We start from the raw sequence: 24,105 nt of genomic DNA, 5'->3' as shown, positions 1-24,105 counted from the left end.
AATCCTTCTTTCACATTCATCTAAGTGACACAAACTTAGCAGCAGCTCCTGTGTCCACAAAGGCTTTAATGGACTTTGGTAGAGTGGTTTAAAAAAGGCGGCGTCGATCATGTGTCGATACCTCATGCAACCACACTTCCAAAAAAAACAAAAAACAAAATGATCCTTGTGCTGCTGATCCACCACACTCTCCCTCACCTGCAGTTGCATTTCCGTGCTGCTGCCAAACGCCACGGCCAATGAGGGAAAAATTGGCTTCCACTCACTGAAGTGTGGTCCCCATCCAGGACAATGGGACATCACTGCCAAGTGAGCGATGCTTTATTCACCCCAGCGAGTGGTAATGAGATTGGCTGGCAGCGGTGCCACATGCAGTAAGTTATAATATGACAGGCTGCCATGATTAGGTATTCATACTTAACTAAGTTGTGATGTGATTGGATGCCGGTTGTAAGATGCACTGTGACTGGCTGCCAGCAGCTCTGCACTCAAAAAGGTCTAATGCGATTGAATCTCGTGAGTCGCATTTACCCCCAAAAACATTGATTGTATGCCTTAGAGTGATTTATAGGAAATTTGGGCCTAAACCCATTTCTCATTTTTTTAGGGGCAAGTGTTTAAAATCCCTTAAAAAAATGTGATTCGTCATACATTTTTGTCCCAAAAAACATGGATTATGTCCCGATCATGACCTTTATGTTGTGTCTTCAACAACCTGGGACACTAGTGGTCTCCTTCGATATGGTTAATCTGAGAAATTTCAGAGAGTTTGTGCCTGAATTATCTATCTATCTAAGGGATTGTTCACCCTTCACACGTCATCCCACACTCCAAAAATCCCAATTTTTCCTCTCAGTGGGAACTTAATTTACATTGTGACATTATGGCCTATGAGAGAAGATCAGGTTAAAGGTAGAAGCTCATTTTCTCATCGACTTCCACTCAAACACGAGCGGTGTCACCCCCTGGTGGTTAGCTGCTACTGTCTAGACTTCAACTTTCTGGAAGGCTGTACATCCATCTTTATATTCAGTCCATATCAATTCAACCGCAATACCGTTTTCACACTTGAAAGAGGTGGAGAAGTTGATAAAAAGTAGACAATTGCAAATAATTGCAACGGAAATAGTTTCGAAGTCATGTGACTGGAAGGTCCCTCCCACTTCAGACTCAGTGGACGATTCGTACAAGAGGCTTCAATGAAGTAAATATGACTTCACTAAGGATTTAAAGCAGCAATGCAAACAGCTATATTGGCACCCTATATTTATGTCATCGAGATGTGCCTGGAGACATACACACACACACACACACACACACAGTAGATGCCGCCTACTGTTTATCCAGCTGAACTAAGTGCCAATTTTCTCAATACAGAGAAATTGAGGCAGACACACATAAATGTGTATTTTATTTCTTATTTTTTAACCAAAAAAAATTGCGATATGGAAGAAAAAGACTTATGCTATGACTGTGCAGAGTGGCAGAAATTGGAGTGAGCCTTGATTGGCTGAGTGCATTTCTACCAATGGCCAAGAATGTGTCCCAGAATGTTTGGCACCAACTGCAACTCCACACAAAAGGTGAGTCAGTGTGCTTTTTTTTCCAGCAGGTATTTCCCAGACTGCTCGTGTTCTGTGCCAGCGACTGCAGCAGCAGCAGTTAAGGAGGCTTAGCCCACATCCATCTGCAACCCCACCACAGTGTGTTCTCTGCAAGATGGCCAACTTCTGCCTCTCTCGTGTGCCTGCTTCTCTGTGAGCGGAGCCTCCACTGGTGGCTTTTGTATTGTTGTGTGAAGGTTTTTTACGGAGATAATACAAGGGAGGGAAATATTACTGGCCCAGCTGGGAGAACACATGAAAGATATTGTGAAGCATTTTCTTTCCATGAACCATTCTGGCTGCGGCAAATGGAGTACTGTAATGAATTTAATTTAATTACGGCTGCCTTACTGAACAGCATCTCCGCGGTGACTTACAGCAGACACCATGTGCACCACTTTAGTGTTGCAGATAAAAATCAAGTAAACCCACAATCGAAGGCAGCAACAAATTAAACACACACAAAGACTTTGTTTCCTTTTTCTTTCAGAAGCCCAGCTGTCAATCAATTCCTCCTTTCACTCTGTTGGGACAGATTATAGTAAATGTTCTGGAATTATGTACAATTTGTGCACCATGAAGAAAATCCATATGATAAAAACATCAGGTAGATTGCTCCGCACCATGGGGAATATGAATCACAGTAAAGGCTGTGTTTTATAGTTCAAAGTGTATCATCTCAATTTGTCCCTTGAGCCCTTGAGATGGTAAACGTATCCACGCCTTGTCTTACACATATTGGTGCTGTGGGGTCATAAACTGGAAGAGCAGCGCTTCCAACGGAAAACAAAGAAGAAGTCAGGAGAAGCGTTGTTGTTCACAATCGAGGGCGAAGCCTCCTCCCTCGGTGTTCGTTAAGTATGAGAGAAAGACACCAGGTGTCGGATTCCTTTGTGAGCGGAGTGCAAACGGGAGGACACGTGGGTGGATGAATAACACCAGCTGTCACCGATTACAAACAGGATGTGTTTTCCCCACCGCTGACGGCAACTGAACGTTCACTCACTTTCACAAATCACGCCGCCGAGATGATTTCAAGGAGCAGATTTCACGAAATGGCCACCGCGGCCGGCTAAGTGACCGCAGCGGGCGAGTCTGCTGACGAGCGGGAGATAAACCGCATGCGCGGAGCAGCGAGCAATTTACCAAATAAAAGATCATCATGATGTATTCATATCATCAGATATGAATACATCAGGGCGTGTATCCGCCATACATTCGGTTAGCTCTCAGCAAGATGGTTGCTAGTTCTAAAGTTACCGCCAACATGTCCAAAATCATGCAGTGGTTAACTGGACACTGTAAATTGACCACAGGTGGCAGCTTGTCCCGGGTGTGACCCTTGCCATTCGCCCTATGTCAGCTGGGATTGGCACCAGCAGCCCCGCGACCCTAAAGTGGTAGACAATTGATGGATGGATGGATGTCAATTTTAATGCTGTGAATCACTTTAACGGAGCCGCCATGTCGTTAGCTGCCCACTGCGTTGCTTCAAACTCTCGTGAAAAAGAGTCTCACAGTCAACACTTGCTTTGCTCTCGAGCAACTCACACAAGGCTTGAAAAAACCCCAATGAATAACATTTCATCGTACTTTATCGTTGTTTTCCTGTAGTTGTCAGGATTTGCGCGATACATGGTCCACGATACCAATAATATCACGATACAACGATTCTGTGATATATCAATATGTTGCAAGACAATCATATAATGATACGTCACGATATATAGAGAAGAAAGTGCGTAAAGTCTATGTATTGAACGTGGATGGCGCATCTCTTAATGTAGCTTTCTCCGCCTTTATCCCACTGTAAACTCCCTCTTCTTCAGCCAGGTAAATTTTCCCTCACTCATTTGAGCAGCGCTGCCGTGAGGAGACATGAAGTAGCGACGTTGGGCGAGTGAAACTGGCAGAGACTGTGTACTTTAAATATCGATTTCTGCTCCAGTGTACCGACTACTGCATTGCACGAGGAAGGACAACGTTATCTTCTTTAGGGGTGTCCCGATACAACTTTTTCACTTCCGATACGATACCGATATTGCAGCTTCTAGTATTGGCCGATACTGATATTGATCCGATACGATATCAGCACGAATCATACATACTTTAATGATTTATTTTGTAGTGTGGAATGTTAGAATAGGCTTGATCAAGTGATATTACTTCAACAGAGAACAATAGTCAGCAACAGTAGGTATGAGGAAAAACTGACCCATTTATTATTAACCAATGGGTTACATCAATTTTAAGCTTCAACATAAGAATATTTGATTTTTGCCATGTTAATTTCATATTCTATGGTTAATTTCATCAGGAGGAAAGTACCAAGTGCTCCTGGGGGTGTTTCCAGTGCACCCGTGTTTCACAGGTAACAGCGTGTCTTCAGAGAACACCCCCCTTGTTTTCACTATTTTGGATTAGCCCAACCCACACAGGGTCAGTGACTCGTCCCACAGGTAAACCCGGAGCCCGAGGACCAGCCCCGCAGACGTACTTAGCTCCGTGTGTGGAGCTTCAGGGCACGTTTAAAACACACAAAGCTCTTGGCATGGCTGGTTTTTGGGGTATAATTAACAAACGGAGGCTGTTGAAAGTCGACAGGTGGCGCTGGTTTTTGAAATAATGTTGTTTTAGCAGATCGCCTCAGGATGAGCTACCATGGTGCTAATGGCTAACTCGCGCTTTCTGTGCAGCTTTGTAGCCTCTGAAATAGCAGTAGCACACACACGCTGTTGTTGTGATTACGTGGGCTCTACATGCATCCAACACGCAGTGACCACGTGATCACAACGGGCACTGCTGGATAGAAGTGCTGGAGCAGAATGGACTGTTGTATCGGAGATTTTAGAGGAACACCGATATAATCCGCTATGCGTTTTTTGGCTGATATCTCACCTATATCCGATATCAATATCGGATTGGGACATCCCTAATCTTCTTGACCCACCCCTACTATGGAATGACAAAAAAGAAGTGGCTGATGCTACATCCACACCACTAATGTTTTTGTTTAGAAAATAAATCGATTCTGCTCCAGCTTCACCTTTCACCCACAACACTGCGGCATTTTAGAGCTTAAGAGAGAAAGGAAAACAAACAGCCGCCAGTGTAGAACACAGCGCCAGAGGATGTCGGTGCACTCGGAGAAGCTGGACCTTTGTGTTAACTTCGTATTCCAGTGTGACGTTGAATACCTCAACTTCATTATCAGTCCAAAAAAAACTATTCTCCTTTCTCACCGGTGCGCCATTGTTGTTTGCCAACGGAAATAAGTGACAAGTGAGATTGTGACTGCTGATCAGAGCCGGCGCCGATAAAAGCCCCCGTCTATAGCAGAGGCTGAATGCAGACAGAACCCACATGTTAGCAGGTATTGGTGGAATTCTGGACCAGCGCAGAAGGGACTTTACTTAATTGACTAGACAGCCAAATTAACACAATTGTACATTAACAGCAGCAACTCAGGTGAGACTAATTTGTGCTGTAAACAAGAGCACTTTGTGCCGATGTGGACCTGGATAACAGTTCCATCTCCATCCATAATTACCTGCTGATTGGGTGCCGTGTTGCCCATGTTTAAATTTGGCAAAGGGCAAAACAAGCTCAAAAACATGTTGGCTGAACCCATCAGAAGAAAAGGGGCTGGAATAACAACTTTCAGTTTATCTTAAATTGCCGGCTGCCTGCTGATTACATCGGATCAACACATTGAAATGAATAGCACATCTAAAAGGCTGATACTTAACATGAATGCGAAACCCTCAATTCCCCCGTCTGCCTTGTTTTCCATTCAGCATCTAACAGGACACACCCTGAGAGCTCTCTTCAAGTGTTTTAAATTACTTCTTCTTCTTCTTAGACGCCGAGTCCGATGGGAATCTCTTTTATAGAAAGCCGTGATAAGCAGATGGCCAGGGAGACACTTGTCAAGGCTGATGCAGTACAACAGCTTCCGAGAGTCTTGTTTGGGCCTCGCTGTGCTTTGCTGAACACTGGAAAAACGCAGCTGACTGATTGGTGAGGTAATATGGAAAAGTTCCCGGCTACATTTGAAACCCGCAGCAGTCCGTCAGGATTATGTAACAGTACGTGGGAGCACAACAGCTCTGTACTCACCGAGCATGACGAGGGTGGTCGTGCCTTGCTCGTTCCCGGACGGATAGGTGGCGTACTCGCAGGTGTAGCGGCCGGCGTCGGACATTTTCAGGTTAGAAATCCGGATGGACGGATTCTCCAGGCTGTTGTGCAGGAAGACAACTCGGTCTTTGAAAGCCGAGTTGGGGAAACTCTGCCCGTAGTGTGGGTGGTACACGGCAATGTTGTCCCGGATGCCATCAGAAGGTTCCCATATCCAAGACACCTGGGGGGAAAAAAGCAGGAGTTACAGAAAGTCTGAGGTGCAAGTGCAGTTCTCATTCCATATGTCTCTCGTAATTACCAAGTTACAGCTTGGTGAGTGTGTGGGACATGAGGGAGAATTAATTTCAACATTATTATATGGCAATAACCAATTTAGATTGCCAAATGTTTTCATGTGAAGGTTGTAGCCTGCAGTAATTCTCATTAATAAGCTATTACTTTGACTTAAGTTTGGAAATGACTGTCCTTGTTACGACCCATTACCAAATTACATTAGAAATGAGATTGCGGTAAAATGTCCTCCATAATAGAAAATGATATATATATTACATACTATAACCATGCTGTTACTGTGCTGTAACGTAAAATGATATCATCCAGATAACAAAGTGCACCTTGGGACAGAACCTGAGAGGAAATTGACCAGATACGACCAGATACTCTTTTATTTCTGGTTACAGCAAATGATAAAAGTTATTGTAAGCAACTACGAGCACTTATAATTCAACTACTGTTGCTTAATTTGAGTTCATTAGAGAATTTCATTACTTATTTTTACATGTTACAACTCTATTTTCTAAATGTTTCTATCGTGTCTTCAATAACAGCATTTAAATTCAATGTGTTCCACGCTATGTTTCACTAAAAGACCTTAAAATCACCCCCTGTGCCATTTCTAGCTGTTTTTCCAAACCCAGCCCAACCCAGCCCAACCCATCAGGTCCCATCGGGTCCCATCAGGTCCCGACGGGCCTGGGTCAGGTGTCCGCACTCTACCACATTCTGTCAGCAGCTCATTTATGGGTGATCTTCTAATGAAGGAGACACATGAAGCAGCCAGAAGGATCTGAATCAGGATGTGTATGCCTGTGGTAACTTCACTTTGAGGTGAAAATGTCAAACTCAATCAAAAGGTGTCTGAATATGGAGCCAGGAATCCATTAGAGGACGGAATTTAAACGAAATGAAAGATATCTCAGGCTTGTAAACACTCTTTCAAGGATCCCCTTGCTATTTCACAGGAGCTTTTCTTTTTAATGTGAAAGATATTGATATATTTTTATGAGAGTGCACCTCGAGGGACAACACTGTGATGTTACAGCAAATAGATTTCTTTTCTTTTTTTTGTTTCTTTCCAGTTTTCAGAGTCACGGAAAAGGAAAGAGAACGCAGATCATCGTCAGATATTTAATAAACATCTATCACATTCGTGACATCTGGAGTAAAAAAAAAACAACAAACAAACAGTGAATGGGTTGAAAGTTGCAGAGAGGACGAACTGAGATGTCAGCACAAACGAGAGGATCAGACTCCCCCGCTTGCTGGAAATTGGAGGGAAAATATTGGAGGACAATTTAGCCTGTCTGCAATTTCAGTTTTCTTTTTTTATGCGAACAAATTGCCTATTGATTTCATCCACAACTCAGAGAGGGACAAATCTCACCAGGATCAAATTAAACCAGCAATCAGCTCCTCGCGTTTTGTTTTTTTTTAACTTTAGTTTAGTTGGAGGATGATCGTTCATCACAGCAGTGGAGGTGGTTTCAGATACGTTGCCATCAGGGCTCTGATAAGATAAATTGACTTTAAATAAGAGTCATGTTTTGTGTTTTGTGAAAAAATAGAAATATTATGTGTGAGAAAAGAAGAACTGATAATGACGGAGGGGAAGAAAACATCTACAAACAAAGAAAGCTGAACTTTGAAGAGAATTGTCACTGTGATACTTGGCTTAAAGTATGAGATGGTTCACACAACATTACTTTGATTGATAGAACAACAACAGTCTGGGGTGGTTTGTTTTTGAAATCCCAGGTTTTTCTGCTCACAAACAAAGTGCACATAGCAACAGGTGAATGGAAACACAACGACTTGTGCTCACATTAAAGGTCACAGTTGGGACGGCTAATTGGCACAATTTAAAATCTATAATTGTGTAAAAAGTGTATAATTGCTTAGGTTTCTCTAGCCTTAGAAGAAGAAATTGCCTTTTAGCAACAACCGTGTTGCAGCCTGAAAAGAAGGACGGTATCTTTTATGGTGCAATGGCCACCGTAGTTCTCTGATCATCTCAAAATCATCTCTATTAAATCACCATTAGATGTCATTCATTCTTACACAATGGACCTTTAAGTGAGAAAGAGCCAGTTTAGAATTTAATGAGACCAGTGGTTCTCGAACTTTTTAAACCAAGCATCACCTGAGACAAATATTGATCTCTTGAAGTAACACGATTACCACCAACGTTAAAATACAGTGTTGTAAAAAAGCCGCGCAAATTTAGCGATTTCTCAGGAGGCATATTTATCTATTCCCAATCAAATTTCCTCATTTTCCTCCAAGTACCACCAGAGGAAGCTCACGTACCACTGGTGGTACACGCACCACAGTTTGAGAACCATGGCATTACACTAAACTGTCCGAGTCTCTGAGCCTACAGTGCCGCGACGATCCATTTAAAGCTTAAACTTTTGGCTCCAACGTGTCATTGTGACGTTAAAACCGATAGCACGGTGTCATGGCATGGATAACGAGACAAGTTTTTCACACAAAGACACTTTTTACCATATCTGACACAGTGAAGACAACAACATTCACATGATGTGTTCATTATGTCACGACGCAGCAGGAGCTCCGAGCCACAGACAGACAGACAGACACAAATACTGTCTGTTACCCCTTTAACGAGGTCAAATTTTTCCCTTTTTTTTTTGCTCTGCACAAAACTCCAGGGGACATTGACCTTCGTGACCTCACTGTATTCTCCCAATTCTCCCCATCAAACCATTAGCCACCATAACTTCTCACTAGACTCGACTTGTTTAACAATTCATTATTCACAATATCAGCAATGAGGAGTGTTGTAGCTTCATTTCACACGTCCGCCCTCTCAGGTGTTGTTTCCAACATTTCTCCCGTGCAGTGAAATGTGGAAGCTTTTTTTTTCCTTTTTGTTTCGCTTTTTTCAGACAAATTGAAAAATGCCCATAAACACAACAGGAAACCCACCCATTGTCAATTTTACATCCCGAGCTATTATGCCCTCAAGGCTACTGGAAAAAAAAGTAATATTGTCTTTCATCAGCCAACCTGTGTGAGTTTGGTTCGGCCTCCCCCGTCGATGAATTGGCAGCGTAGGTCGACTGACTCTGTGGGATACGCCTCCAGCTCCTCCTCCACTCGTACTTTCTGGGCCCCGATACCTGTGGGAAGACGAAAAAGGAAAAAAAGGAAAAAAGGAGGTGAGAAAGGATTATGCAACCGTCAACAACAAAAAACACAAAAAACAAAACATATTTAGTTTGTTTGAGCTGAAAAAAACAAGGAGAATGATCTGGCAAATATGGAACATCAGAAGTATTTCATAATGAATCTGGAGTTATTTAAATGACTTCTGATCAAACCTCGTCGTCTTCAATTTTGATTTATTTCTGAACAAGGTTAAAAAAAAAAAACACAACAGAAACTGAGCGAGAAACAAGAGACGAGCTCATTACGGAGGAAGACAAACAATCTGAATCCTGAGCCTCTGATAACGAGCCTCAGGAAGAGTCTCAGCTGACAGACAGCACTGGTACTTTATTAAAAAAGTAAGGAAAGAAGAAGGAAATTGCAGCTTTCAAGGTCAAGCGTATGAGAATCAGAAGTTTATTGGCAGATAATGAACGTCTGTGTATCATCACTGTAAAATAAAGGTTATTCGGTTTTTGTTGCCCACACACAACCACGACCTTGCTTTAGGGAGGCCGCCAACTTGCGCCACCATGCCGCCATGAGTGGCTCCGCCCCCATAAACCAGATGGATCAAGACGAAGAAGAAGAAGAAGAAGATGACAGAAGAGTAAGATGTGATGTGCATCTATTCAGGTGTGCACTTGGGAAAGTCCTGTATTTGTTGTAATCTGCCATCTCGCCATGAGATGGCACTAACTCTTACACACTGCACCTTTAACGAAGCCCTCACACACCACACGACTCGTAATCATTCCTCAAGGCGTTGAACTCAATCTGTCTGGCAGCCTGTACATAAAATCATATGAGGCCCAGGATGACTTTTCTTTCCTAACGAGTCCTCGATTGTTCATGCCTCTGAATCAACATCTTCTCCTCCCTCCTCCCTCCTCCTCCTCCTCCTCGCTCGCTGCCCTCTCAGCAGCCTCTTCGCCTGGAGAGATAAAAATTCGAGCCTCACACACTCTCGCGCCACAAGAGACGAGGATAAGCACTCGCTAACCGCTAGCTAGCCCCGGGTGGTTCCAGTGCAGCAAGCCTCTTACTGTGTGAGGGGGTTGATTAGGACAATATGTTACATGTCACAGCGCGGAGGTGAGCGGGCTGGCTGGGATTTAGCCGGCAAATCAGTACAGCCTGACAAAGAGTGTGTGTGTGTGTGTATACACGTGTGTGCTTGTATGGGCTACCTCTTCAGGACCTTTTTCCTGGCATAAACACTGACCTTGTCAGGACCAGTAGTCTTCATGGAGACCCAAATCTGGTCCTCAAGAGGCCGAAACCTCATTTCTGAGGAACTGGATTTGAATTTTGGTGAGTTATGAATGCAAAACCAGTGTGCGTGTACATAGGACAATTGTCGAGCAAACTTATCTTTGTTAGGACATTTGGCTGGTCCACACAACTTCAACAGGCTTTTTGAGGATTAAGACCTGGTTTTAAGGTTCAGTTAAGGGTTAGGCGTTCAATTGTGATGGTTAAGGTTAGGGGAAGGGGCTATGAGTGTCCACACAGAGATGAAAAACCAGTGTGTGTGTGTGTGTATATGTCTTACGTAGGCTCTCTGGACCAATTGTCCAGCAAACCTATCTTTGTGAGGACATTTCGACCTAATGAGGACATTTGGCTGGTCCACAAAACTTTAAAAGGCTTTTTGAGGATTAAGACCTCGTTTTAAGGGTTTAAGGGTTAGGCGTTCAGTTGTGATGGTTAAGGTTAAGGGAAGGGGCTAAGGGGAATAGATTATGTCTATGAGTGTCCACACAAATGATGCAAAACCAGCATGTGTGTGTGTGTGTGTGTGTGTGTTTGAATCAGACCATCTCATTGTAATGTGACTGCACATGCGCCCGGTCAGTGAACCACAGTGTCTGCCCTCAGGGAGACGACGGCCTGTCAGAGCACTTAAAGCCTCCTCACTGTAAGTCAAACATGTCAAACACATGAAGGCAAACCACTGTTGTTGTTTTTTTCCTCCAAAAACAACAACAACAACAGCAACAACAACAACTCCTGAATCAACAACATAAGCAGCTCTGAAGCGAGAGTTCACGGCGCATCGCATTGTCCTTCACCCTATCCTTTATCCTTTATTTTCACCTCGACTTAGGCCCAAACTCACAGTTTAATCCCCTTTAATTAAAAGCGTCAACTCTCAACTCCCAGTGTTCATGAGCAAACCAAACATGGCAGACGGCTTCAACAGAACCACACACACACACACACACACACACACACACACAAAGAAAAAAGAAAACCTCTGTGGTGATTTATAGCAGCGAGTGACATCTCTTTTGTATAAATGTATCACACTCACCCAAACAATAACCTTGTCTCTGTTTTTCTTAATTAACAAGATAATACTTATCGTGGTTTATAGAAACAAACATGTCCAACTTATTCGGTTTAATCCGGTCGTACTTTGTTTTTGGGGTTTGAGACACTTAGAGTAACTCACTTTATTTGTGAATATATGCATAGAAAAAAACAGGATGGTTTTAAGAAAAACAAAGCTAAAGCTTTTTTTTAAGACAATGTATTTTTGTTAATTGAAGAAAACAGCAAACCTGACCTCGTTCATTCTTTTCTGAATGTAACAGGCTTTTGCTCTTTTGTGGAAAATGGAAGACAGGTTCTCAGTTCTTTTGTCTTGCTATCACCATGACATTGTGCAATCAGTTTCAACATCATCATAACGACACATTTTAATCTTTAAGTTGCATACCAGTGGTACGCAAGCTTCCTCTGGTGGTACATGGAGGGAAATCAGAAATACTGTTCTACTGCATAGACCGGGGTGAAGATTTATACAAAGTAAAAATACTCGGTCAGAAAAAACTAAAGGCGGCAGAGCAGCGGCAGCAGGAGGAGGAGGAGGAGGAGGAGGAGGAAATAAAGTGGAAATTTAGACAATAAAAGGAGGAGAACGGAGGAGAGTGGGGCTGTTTGAACATAGCCACCAGAAGAAGTGATAAAGCACTGAGGGAGCAGAGAGCATGAGATCCCATCGCAAATGATTCATTTCCTCAGAATACGACTAAAAGCTCAGCGGAGACTCAGCCGAGTGTCTGAGAGGGACGAGACGAGTGGAGGAGAATGGAGACGCTTTCTCTTCCTGCACTTCATACACTTTACTCTCCACTTGTGGGTGAGGTTTTTTTTTTCTTAAGGTCAAACATCTGAACTAATCCTGCGCCGATAACGAATGTGATCATACGGGTGGATTTTCTTTTTTCTGTATCACTGTATTGCTGTAGTAATTTGGAGGAAACCGCATAAATAACACGTTATAACAATAAATAAATAACAACATTTATTGGCGAACTTACAGGTTGCAGCTGAATATATAAAGTGTGCTTTTGCAAAAACATAAATGGAGGTCTTCTTAGAGCTGACCCGGCTCCTGACATGAATATTAAAGGATTCATCTGGGGTAATACCAAAAAAAAAAAAATGATTTCGCCTATGTTTTACACCTTTAATTATAAGGCAAATGTATCCGCCGACACAACGACTAATAACTCAGACACCGATGTAGTCGTTGAAACGTAGTCGCAGAAACGTACCGTAAGTGCACGGCTGAAAATAAAGCAGTTTCCTCTTTAGTGTACCTCACATGTCATTTGTAACAGAGAACCGTCGGACCTTGGAGTAATTCAGGTTCATTCAAACTAAAGTTGATGCGTTGAATTAAAGTGTTCAAATAACGTCTTAACTTTGGGTGTTGTAAATGTTCTCGTAACGGTGTATGTTTTTGCAGGAAAATAATAGAAAAGGAACCGTGAAGAGAATTAAAAGAACAGCAAACGAATCCCCAAACACGGCCCGGTTCTTCACTCAAACCTAAAATGTCCGCCGCTTAAGAAGAGATTAAAAAACAGCTGTTGATTACGCTTTTGATTAGACAAATAAATGAACATGATGGGTGTTAAATGAAAACACAGTGCAGAGGAACCACTTCATTTCCAGATCACCACCAAAATAATATCCTTTATAATATCTGTTGTTTAGTTGTTAGTTGTCAGCTAACTGAGGACAAAGTGTCTCCGCTGTGAAACAGCAGCTTGTTTTTTTAAGACTGTGCTTCGTCCTTTTTGTCATTTAAGAGCGTCGACATCACAAAGAGCTGCTGGTTTTGCCTCTGATCAAATACGGGAGTATTTTGGAAGTAAATGAATATGATGCTTTTGCTTGTCACGGCACTCTGGTCGAATTTTGTCAGTATTTATAAAAAAGAAATGACTTTGTGCAACCCAGAAATGGATTTTAAACACTACCAACTGTCAAGCTGTTTAATCCTTGAATTAAAAGTAAAAAAGTTTCCCAAAAGCTTAAATGAGTGTCGTTTCCTGAAGAGTAAAACATGAATTTTGTTTACCTCTTGATCCTCAGTTATTTCCTGAACTTGAACAAAAATTGCACACTCTCTCACGTCGTTACAGAATAACAAGGATCGAGTGTCTTTGCTGTAAAATTTGCAGGTCATTTTCCTGAAAAATATTTCACCCAGAACGGCGTGAAAGTGGCGTCAGCGCCGCGGCGACGACCCTTTCCGTCTGAAATCCAATCCCCTCCAATTATTTGTTGACTGTGCATCGACAAAAGGAAACGAGCGTCCACTCACGCCTCCCGACGACGCACCACAGACATGAATCATCCCACTGACATCTGGACGCTGGTGACATTTGCCTGTTAGTGTGGAGCGTGTCTGTGTAGACACACACACACACACACACACACACGGCCAACGCGCGAGGAATACGACGATGAGGTGCCGCACGTTTAACATCCAAGTCACATGCTCGCAGACAACAGTGAATCCCAGCTGTGAGTTTTGTTTTCTCCTGCTGTCACAGACGACATCATCGACGTTGTGTCACTTACGTCAGCTTTAATCCGCAGCAGCTTTCAAACAAAACACGAAAACGGTTACAAATCGATCATTTTGAGCAGCAGAGAAGTGTTGTTTTTCTGCATACGAGGCTCCGTCCTCAGTCTTCATATGACTCGAGGCCGCATAAGTAAATAAATTAAAGTGAGGACTAGATGAGAGGAAGCCCCGGGTTATAATCTGTGCTCGTGTTTTGTCCACTGTTCAGTTCTAACTTTGATTTAAAAAGTGATGAAATGTTGCGAGGTATTCATAAATTAAATCATTAAGTATAATTAGCACACTGATGCCACTTCACCTTGTCTCGTGTGTCTCACCTCCGCTTAATTACTGCTGGGGTATTGTTAACTAAAGAAAAGAGGCTTTTAGAAAATGTTTTATTGCTTCAATTATGTTGAATTTCAGGATCTTTTACTGCAGAGTTTTACTCTGGAGAGCAATGAGACTTTGTAGTAACTCACCATGAAGTCAGACAATGCTTTGGAAACTGTTGCACATTGTTTTTCCCGCACTTAACTTTTTTTTGTTGTTTGTGGAAACTTTTTGTTCTTCAGTTAGACAGTTTTCATAATTATTCAGTTAGACAGTTTTCAAGGAATCACCACAGAGTAGCGCAGGGGTGGGTCAAAAATATCGATATGGTGCGAACGATCCACCAGGGTAAATGTCGATATTTTAATTAATAAATGAAGGCGCACTAAAGTACAGAATCGCTGTATCGTGATGTTATTGGTATCGTGGAGAGTGATATTATTATGATTTTTTGTACTTTTATGAATCTCTGTAGGGAGATTCCTTCTACTAGAAGCCTTGGGTACCTTGCTCAGGGGTACCCCAGCCCTTTGACCTGGTGGGGACTCAAACCATCAATCCCTCCGGGTTAGTTCCCTTTCCACTTGTCCAGGAGCTGCCATTATTCTATACTGTCACATATTACAAAAGTGGTCAAAGGAACGTTCTGGGAACATTTAGAGAATGTTCTCTAAAGGTTGTATGAAGGTTGTGACAAAGTAACACTCTGGGAACGTTTTGGGAACCGTAAGAAAACGTTCTCTAAAGGTTATATGAAAGTTGTGACAAAGTAACGTTCTGGAAACGTTCTGGGAACCATTAGAGAACGTTCTCTAAAGGTTATATGAAGGTTGTGACAAAGTAATGCTCCGGGAACCAAATGTGCAACCAAAAACTAACATCTTCCATATCAACCACAGAAGAAGCTTCAGGGAACGTTGCCGCAACCAAAAGGTAACATTCCCAGAATGTTATGGGAACCAGACATTGTTAGCTGGGAATCACATAGATATAATCATGTAATCAATAGTTAATACAACATATCTTTTGGTTGCTTTGATTGACAATGATTTCAGCTGCTGTAAAGGGCCAGTGCATCAGAATTAGTGACACCTAGTGGTGACACTGACAGATTGTACTTTACTCCAGACCAGAAACGATGTTTGCGTCGTAAACAGACTTAGTAGCTTAGTTTAACTGTTAAAGCTGCTGTAAGTATTCTAATATTCTGCTATATTGGGAGCCTCTGTAAAGACAGGCTGTTGCTTGAAATACATAATAAAAACCAAACAATTTCCATGTTGAAGTGATTAAACACTTATTCAGACATACAGTACATACCTTCCGACAGTAATTGCCCCTACACGTTACACACTGGACCTTTAAGTTCCATTAGGCTGCCGGTGCTTTTCGAGAAATCTGCGAAACCATTCATGACATCATCGTTATCACTATTCCATTACACCGAGTGTCTCGAGTCACGAGCGAATAATCAAGTGTGACAGCGCGCGATGTCAATCGCCAGCGGCATTCCGCGTATTTCCCCTACAAAAAACGGCGTCCGTGACATTCAAACGCGCACAACAGACACGGTGTAATTCTTTAAATGAGATGTAGAGAGTGAGAGAGAGAGGGAGGGAGAGGCGGACAACTGACACCGAGCGACTGTCTCATCCGCCACACACGGCGAGGCTGAATTACTGGTAATTGGCATTTGACAGCTCGTAATTACGGCATTTTGCGTCGGCTTTTCAGTAACAGGACACTGATCAACAACGTGGTGGAGGCAAAGCTGAGAGATTTGTTGTCATAAGGAGACACACACACACACACACACACGCACACATGGTTACGGTTATCTGGCAGACAGAAGCTCCTGGCACAAGACACAACAATGCTAATGGAGGTAAAATTAACTCCAAAATCAGTGTTTGGAGGTGGAAACGAATGCTGAATCACTCTCTAATGTTGCACAATAAGGATTCAGTTGCAGAGGTTTTGAAACACCAAACGTGTCGCCCACTCAATCCATCATTTTTTAAACTCTTGGGCGAGAAATGTAAGATAATTATATCACATGGCAAAGGACAGAATAAGCATTCTTTGATGTGGCTGAAATATTTGAGCACAGTCGCGTTCCTTCTTCTTCTTCCAGTTTCAGTCTGAATAACAGTAATAAGGCGTGTTGCTGCTTGTTCTGTACTGAAATATTCTAGTTCCACTCTTATTTTGTTTTGAAGTGACTGTCAGCATCACATTTATCACATGTCGCTTTCTTAAGATGGCGTGATGGTTTGCTCTGTCACATTCTGACCAAAGTTTATACATACACAGTCTATTTATGCATTGTAAATATCTGTTTACACTGTTGTTGATCATTGTAAACACTTAAAAACACCGTTTTCCAGCAGACAAACGTTTTTTAATGAAGTAAAATACAAGTTTTCACGTTGGTGAGCATAAACGTTGACCCTTATATGTTGGTCAGATTAAAGAGATGTGCATTTTAAAGCCATTTAACGCGTGTGTTCAGAAGAACCCACAGAGTTATGAGTTTAGAAATAGCTGCATACATGTCATCATGGAACTTAAGAGGAGACAATGTGATATTTTAACTGTAATATACGCTGTTATCTCAAATGAAGAGAAATTTAAGCTTCAGATTTTAAGTGAAAAGTGAAAAGATGGGATTTCTTTGGGGTTTCACACACTCGCCTACAAAGGCACAAAAGCACGTTTTGTTTCCAGTGTGATATGAATGTGCCAGCTGACAGCTCAGATAATTGACACACTGAGGCCATTGGTGACTCTATATTGTTGCCTGGCTTAGCCGACAACCCATTAAATCCAGTTGAAGTCATTTAAATTTTTAATATTAATATGCTTCTTTTTTTCTCTCTTCTGACTGGGATTGGAGAGCTGGATAATCCTTCGTGGGATAAGAAAGTGATACAGCCTTCTGAGATTATCACAAAAAACCCCTCTGCTTTATTTGCCACATGAACGTGCGGGAACTATCTCACACGAAGCTGTTCGGCGCTTCTGAGAAGTCGCTATTTTGCTGTTCTAAGCCGTTCATTCAGCCGAGTGATTAGAGCATTAGGTCTACGTTTGTAATGTGTGTGTGTGTGGGAAAGAGAGCCCGAGAGCTGACTTAGCAGTAATTGGTATTTAACAGTAAATGACCAACTTCTTGTCGTCCTTATTGCCGCCATTAACAGACTCAAAAAAACCAAAACGCCACGGCCCCATTTAAACTCCACAAAAATGGGTCCAACAAAAACCTTTCATCACAACTCTAATCAACACACACACACACACACAGGGCTTTGACCAGCACCTAATGAAGCGCTACATCAAATACAGTCCCCCCCCCCAACAACTAACACAGACACTGTATATGTTCCACTGGGAATGTGTGGGGGTCAACAAATCAGGTGACACCTGTTATACAATATAAAAAAGGTCACGCAAGATTTTTTATTACTTATTAAAAAAGACACTAAAGTTTCTGTAAATAAACAAAAGGCTTTAACTGTGAAGCCCCAAATCAAAACTATTTAACCCTCTTATTATGACCATCAAGACAACAAAGCTGCCTAGATTTATATTGAATTTATGGCTGTAGAATTGTTTTATGTCCCTTTTTTTCCAAGATAACTTTCACTTTTGATATCTGGCAGTTATTCAACCGTTTAGGAATAAGCTAACGTCACAAACGTGTGACACACTGGTGAATCTCGTCTGTGATTGTTCCACGGAAGTCCAGAGGTTCTACCGTAATGACAAGTATATGGGTGCAAAGGTCTATTTCTCTGCTTTCCGGTATCCATCCATCCATCTTCTACTGTTTTATCCTCCACATAAAGGTTGCGTGGCGGTGCTGTGCCAATCTTAGCTAAGCTGACACAGGGCGAAAGGCGGAGTCACACCCTGGACAAGTCGCCGGTCCATAGTTTTTGAATTTGGTCTAGGAGTTACCGTAATGAGAAGTACACGTGACAAAACCTGTCGGCGGCGACAACAGGAATGGTGACAGAAGGGTTAAACAATCGCACTGTTTGTATTTCAGTATTTCAGCGCTGCGTTTGTCATGTGACTCAGTGTTTTGATGTTAAAGCTCAGCGTTTTAGAGAGTGAGCACCCGTTTATAAAAAAAAAGGCTTGAGTCCAGGGGCTTTTCCTCCGAGTTAACTGGATACGTTTGATGAGTGAAAATCTGCCTTCAAAGCTGGAACATGGCGTGGACTATAAAAAAAGAAAAGTGCAGTTCTGGGTGTTTCATGGTCCACATACGTTACAGTTCTGCTTTGTGAGGAAAATGCCCCTGGACAGACGGGGACAGACGGGGAAAGACAGTGGAAAGAGAACAAGTGATGTGCTTTCTTTCCTTTGAGACGCCCTTGAGCAAAGGATCCGACCCCGGAAAGCGCGCTTGGTGGGAAAGGTGGTGAAGGTATGAGGCTGTGCAAATACGGACGCACTGAAGATGGTACTGAGAGAGAATAAAATGCTTTATAAACTACTTTTGAAATGCATGGTTGTGCCTGCTGCCCACAACACCACAGAGTTTGGAGTTTGGAAACACCGCAGTGTTTAAAAACTCTAGGGCAACGTTTTATTTTTGGACGGGCAGAAACAGGAAACACTTGTGAATTACAAATCGGTCTCATTGTCTGTGAATGGAAAATACCATTGCTGTGTACAGTTTACTCACTGGTACACTTCTGACACTGTGAAGTTTGACGCAGGAGGTTTCAGAAAAGTTACCATGGGAATAATTTGCTTTTGGAGGCCACGCGTTCATAGAAATGTTGCTTTTTGATCCTTTGTGATGCACTGTCATGAGACAGGTTACTTTTACGCCACTGATGCCAAAGTCGGCAAGATTAAATGTTACTGTTGTGACCAGATTGTTCAGTAAATCAGGAACTGTACTATAAGTCTACCACACCGCAGTGATCAAATCACCTTTATGGACATGATTTTAAAGCCAAACTTTGCAAGTCTGGTCGCTGTTTTGCCTTTTTGCCTCCTCTGTGGAGCTCCCCACACAGCTTTAGAGTTAATATTTTTACAACACCGCCGTAAACATCCAACCACTGTCTACCGCTTTATCCTCACCATCATAAAAACTGCCTTTAACGTCTAAAATGACACTATCACTGCTTCGATCTTATAGCCGGTACTTGGCATTTCCTGGTTCTAACACGACCTGAGACTTCGCCTTCACAAGATTTTGAAGACTCCAGGTCGGCAGTGATGATCTGGCAAGGCTGATTTTCCTCCAACAGACAGAAGGGGGAATGGAGACAGTCCCCAGTCTCCCTACAACAAGCCCTTAAACCAGGGGTCTCAAAGTGTAGGGCCAGTCGATGTCCTGCGGCCCTACACTTGTATTTAAATGATTCATTTCAACACTTGATTATATATATATATATATACACATATATATATATATACACATATACAAACAATACATATATATGTATATATACAAACAATACATATATATATGTATATATATGTATATATATATATATATATATATATATATATATATACATATATCAATTAGCAACATACAACAACAGGGATTAGCAATGCAGATTAGCAATGCAGCAACATAAACTTCTCTGATTGTTGCTAGTTAGCAGCTAGCTCCACGTCACTCATTAGTGACTAATTACTCATCACACCACATAACTGGTGGAAAGAAACAACTGCCAGGTCATGAAACAGACCCATGGACAAACCCAAACACCAACAAAGTGCAACACACAAGCAAAACATTGCAACTCACGGCTTCATGGACGCAAAACACCAGAGGTCGTTCATCAGACGCTCACTCTGAGCCGAGCAGCTCGTCGACGGTGCGTTCATTGACCTCAGCAGGGTGGGAATTCCAATGTGCGGTGATTAGAGAAGCATTAAGAGATGTATGATCTTTTGTACATATGTGTGTATTTATATATTTATATATTATACATATGTATTCCTATATACACACATATATACATTTATATATAAGCTTAAGTTGACTTTTAATTACAATTTTCTACATGTATATTTTGATTCAATGTTTTAATTCTGTTTTTGTTATTTTCAAAATCATTTTGCCTCATAAATGAACTATTTTAGACTTTTACTTTGAAATGAAATATTTGTAATTGCAACATCACGATGGATTATCAAGGTATCATTTTAATTTCTAATCACTAAACTGTTCATTTTTCCCCGAATTGTTGGACCTTTTTCACTCGACCCGGCCCCTCCGGACCAGACTAGAAGTTCACTGACCCCCAGATCATTTTGAGTTTGAGGCCCCTGCCTTAAACCATCACAGTGACTCCAACGCTGGTAAATTAGGGTAAACATCCTGCATAGTCCGGCTTTAAGACAAAAGACTGATATCAGTATCAGTAGATATTAATATCAGACAACAGGAAACAAGCGGAAATGAAGCGTCCCTAATCACAGTTAGACGTTTTCCCCAAATCATTACTTTTCAGCTGCAGTAGCAAGGACCCACGGAGCTGTAACATGTGTCTGCAGAGTGGCATGGATTTTAGCCTTAAGCTATGCAAAGGTTGGCTACACAAAGAATTGTATTTGCCTAACGTTTAAGTGGGTCTTCCTTTTGTGTAATGAAAGCGTTCCCACTGGCAGGCTGCATTTACACATTAAATAATAAACAGCAGCAGTGGCTGCACAGAGAGGAGCAGAGGTTCAGTGTCTCAGGTCTCCGTTTCCAAAAAAAGTCCATATTTTCCTGCTCGGGTTTTTGAGCTATTCACGTAAGAAAAAAAAAAACAAAGAAATGCACTTTTAAAAAATGCAGTGACACCCCGACGAGAGGAAAACAACACACTCAAGAGCAAAAGTTGAGCAACTGAACAGAGAGTTCACTTAAAGAAGACAGACTGTCTTTTTCTGAGGGAGGACAAAAGGGAGAAGACGGGGGAGAGCCGAGCGTGACGGTGTCCGTACGCCGCGCTGCATTAAATGATACATCTCTGTCACATCTTCACAAGACAAAAAAACAAAAACAAACGGCGCCCGTGTCGGCGGCTGCTCCTCCACGCCGTCTTTCATCTGTAGCCATTTCTTTTTATGCCCATGCATTGTTGATCAAGGCTCGCGCGGCTCTCTCCTCACTCTCCCCGAGAAGAGTTTTCCGTCTCATATCTGATGTGCGGCACAGATCAAAGGCCAAGTGAGGAATTCATCAAAAGGAATTATTCACCAAAAAAAAAAAACGAGAGAAAGAGCAGGAGGAGATGGAGATGTAGCCCTGGACAAATTGGATACTTATCCAATATTGGCAGAGAGGACAAGCAAAGGCAAAACTGGGGGCACGAGGAGAGTCACATTTCTAACAGGTGACTAAACGATGGGTTTTTTTTTTTATTGAATGAGGAAACAAGGAAATGCAAACAACTGCATGGTAAAAAAAAAAAAGGAGGCGCGACAAGAGAAGGTTCCAGAAACAGCAGTAAAAAGTTCTTCCATGCTAAAAATGATTCATGGCGAATGTGTTTCTTGTGTCCTGTGCCTAAAACCCACGAGCTCATGTAGAGTTGTGCAAGTTGCTATATAAAACTATCCCATTTTGTCAACCGAAAGTTATGAAAAGAGGTCTTTGTGTATCACTGACAGTACTTTTTTACTTTTATACTTTACTGCATTACAGAGCCTGTACTTTCTTACTTTTACTATACAGAACTACATGTGGTAGTGTACGTCAGCTCGTCCTTCCATCCCACAATACACAGGACCTCTAACAGTGTTGAAGTGACACTAAAGCAGCTCATTTAATTCTAATTCTGTATATTCTTACATATACTCTTTTTGTATGTTTTTTTTTTTACCACAGAAAAAGTCTTGTTATATATCGTTCAATAACACTCAAATTCTCAATTTCCAAGTATTTCAACGAGGGTGAAACACCGGGAAGAGTGTAACAGCGAGACAAACATGGCTGCCGTCAACTAAAAAAATCACTGCAGAACCTCAGGACTTCCACGGAACGACTGTCAGCTAATTTCTAAACGGTTGAAAAACTGCCAGATTATCGAAAGTGAAAGTTATCTTGGAAAAAGGAGCAGAGAATCCAGGCAGCCTCATTATCTTGATGGTCATAAGAGGGATAATGGAGAAACGCCATAAGTCTAGGGCTTTAGCTCTTTATTTCCTTTGTATAAAGTTGAATACAGACTACCGCCACCTGCTGGTGAGGAGAGTAGTTTCCTCTCCTGCAGATCAAACATGCTGGCTACTTGTTCCAGTGCGTGTTTTCCCGACACAAAGCGAGTGGAATGAAACACTCGAGTGGCAAACCTCCAACCATCGCGTCCTCCAAACACGGCACTCAGATGCGTTTGCTGCCCTGTTGGAATCCCATTAGCCGTTACTATTATGTACAACTGCCCCCTTTAACTCGGTATAATCGTCTTCTTAACCTCTGCACATGTTCCGCTAAACTCGGGAAATAGGCTTCTCGTGTTTGTTTGTGTGTGTGTGTGCGACTCTCATACTGACTCAAACCACACGGACTATAATTAAAGAGCGTCTCCATATCATCGCAGTGCGACCCATTAATGTGCCTGAGACACAAGTATTTGAACCAAAACACAGACGTACTGAGAACGGATTAGTCTGAGCCTCGTCAGCTGGAAAACAACCCCCGAACACAAAGTCACAGGACGGGCGGAGAGAGAGAAGACTAATACGCTAAATGTGTTATTAGAAAAACTCGTAATAAGGAGAAACCAGGGAGACACTGAGCGTTTGTGTAAGCACAATCAGCTTATCTGCTTTCACGGATTTGATTTGACGCGTGAAAAGCTGAACGTGCGACTCGGCGTCGCTCCTGCTGAGGGTGAGACTGTGAATCAGTGATACAAATGGGCGGACTCCAACACTGAGGGCGGATTTGGCTCATTTCATCTCAAAGCGACTGCAGGTCCATTTTAACCAGCGCTCTTCAGTAATGTGGGCAGCCGAGCGCAGAGCCCTAATTATGGAGATTATTTCTGCCAGAAAAGAGAAGCAAGTGGCAAATAACAAGATTACAAAAGCTGAAGACTGAATTAATAATAATAATAAAAAAAAAGAAAAAAAAAGAAGATGAGGCGACAAACAGTTCTGCCTCCGACCACGACGGGGATGAGACGAGCGTGAACGAAAAGAAGAAGAAAAACAAAACAAGAACCGCATATTAAACGCGCTGGTTTCATAACAGAGAGACGAGATCACACAGAAGACTGTTGATGTGTTATTTTTAAAAGGGAATTTCCACACAAAAAAAACACATGTTTGAAGGGGATTTTGAGAGAGTTTGAATATGGATCTGATTAAAAGTAATAATGTCGCAATAAATGTTGTTTTTATTATTTGCAGCATTTATAGTGAAAAACACAGATTCACTTTTTTGGGTTTGCACAAGAGGCTCCAACAGCATCTTTTCACACCTTTGCTAATCATTTATATATATATATATATATATATATATATATATATATATATATATATAGAATATGTATACATACATATTCAAATATATATATAATCTACGCCTCTTTTATTTGTTTCAATCACACTGTAAGAGAAAGTCTGCCCACCACTGAGAGAAAGAAAGGGAGAGACAGGGTAGAGACAGAGAGAGACAGGGAGAGAAACAGACAGTGATACAGAGAGAGAGACAGAGACGTCCCCTGGTGTTCC

At 42.0% G+C, this 24,105-nt stretch overlaps 1 protein-coding gene across 3 annotated transcripts in view; it reads right to left on the bottom strand.

Moving 5' to 3' along the window:
* pvrl2l (PVR cell adhesion molecule related 2 like) overlaps positions 1-24,105 on the bottom strand; it is a 308,638-nt gene that overhangs the window by 172,903 nt on the left and 111,630 nt on the right. For all 3 annotated transcript variants that reach the window (XM_058618947.1, XM_058618948.1, XM_058618949.1), the window contains exons 2-3: positions 9,057-9,169; positions 5,724-5,967 (exon numbers count right to left, since the gene is read on the bottom strand). In XM_058618947.1, coding sequence (XP_058474930.1) covers positions 5,724-5,967; positions 9,057-9,169 — 357 coding nt within the window. The remainder of the gene's footprint in view (positions 1-5,723; positions 5,968-9,056; positions 9,170-24,105) is intronic.

Source organism: Solea solea, chromosome 20 (assembly GCF_958295425.1).
Source record: "Solea solea chromosome 20, fSolSol10.1, whole genome shotgun sequence".
NCBI lineage: Eukaryota > Metazoa > Chordata > Actinopteri > Pleuronectiformes > Soleidae > Solea > Solea solea.
Note: the sequence above shows the minus strand (reverse complement) of the source record. Positions and strands in the feature narration are given on the sequence as shown.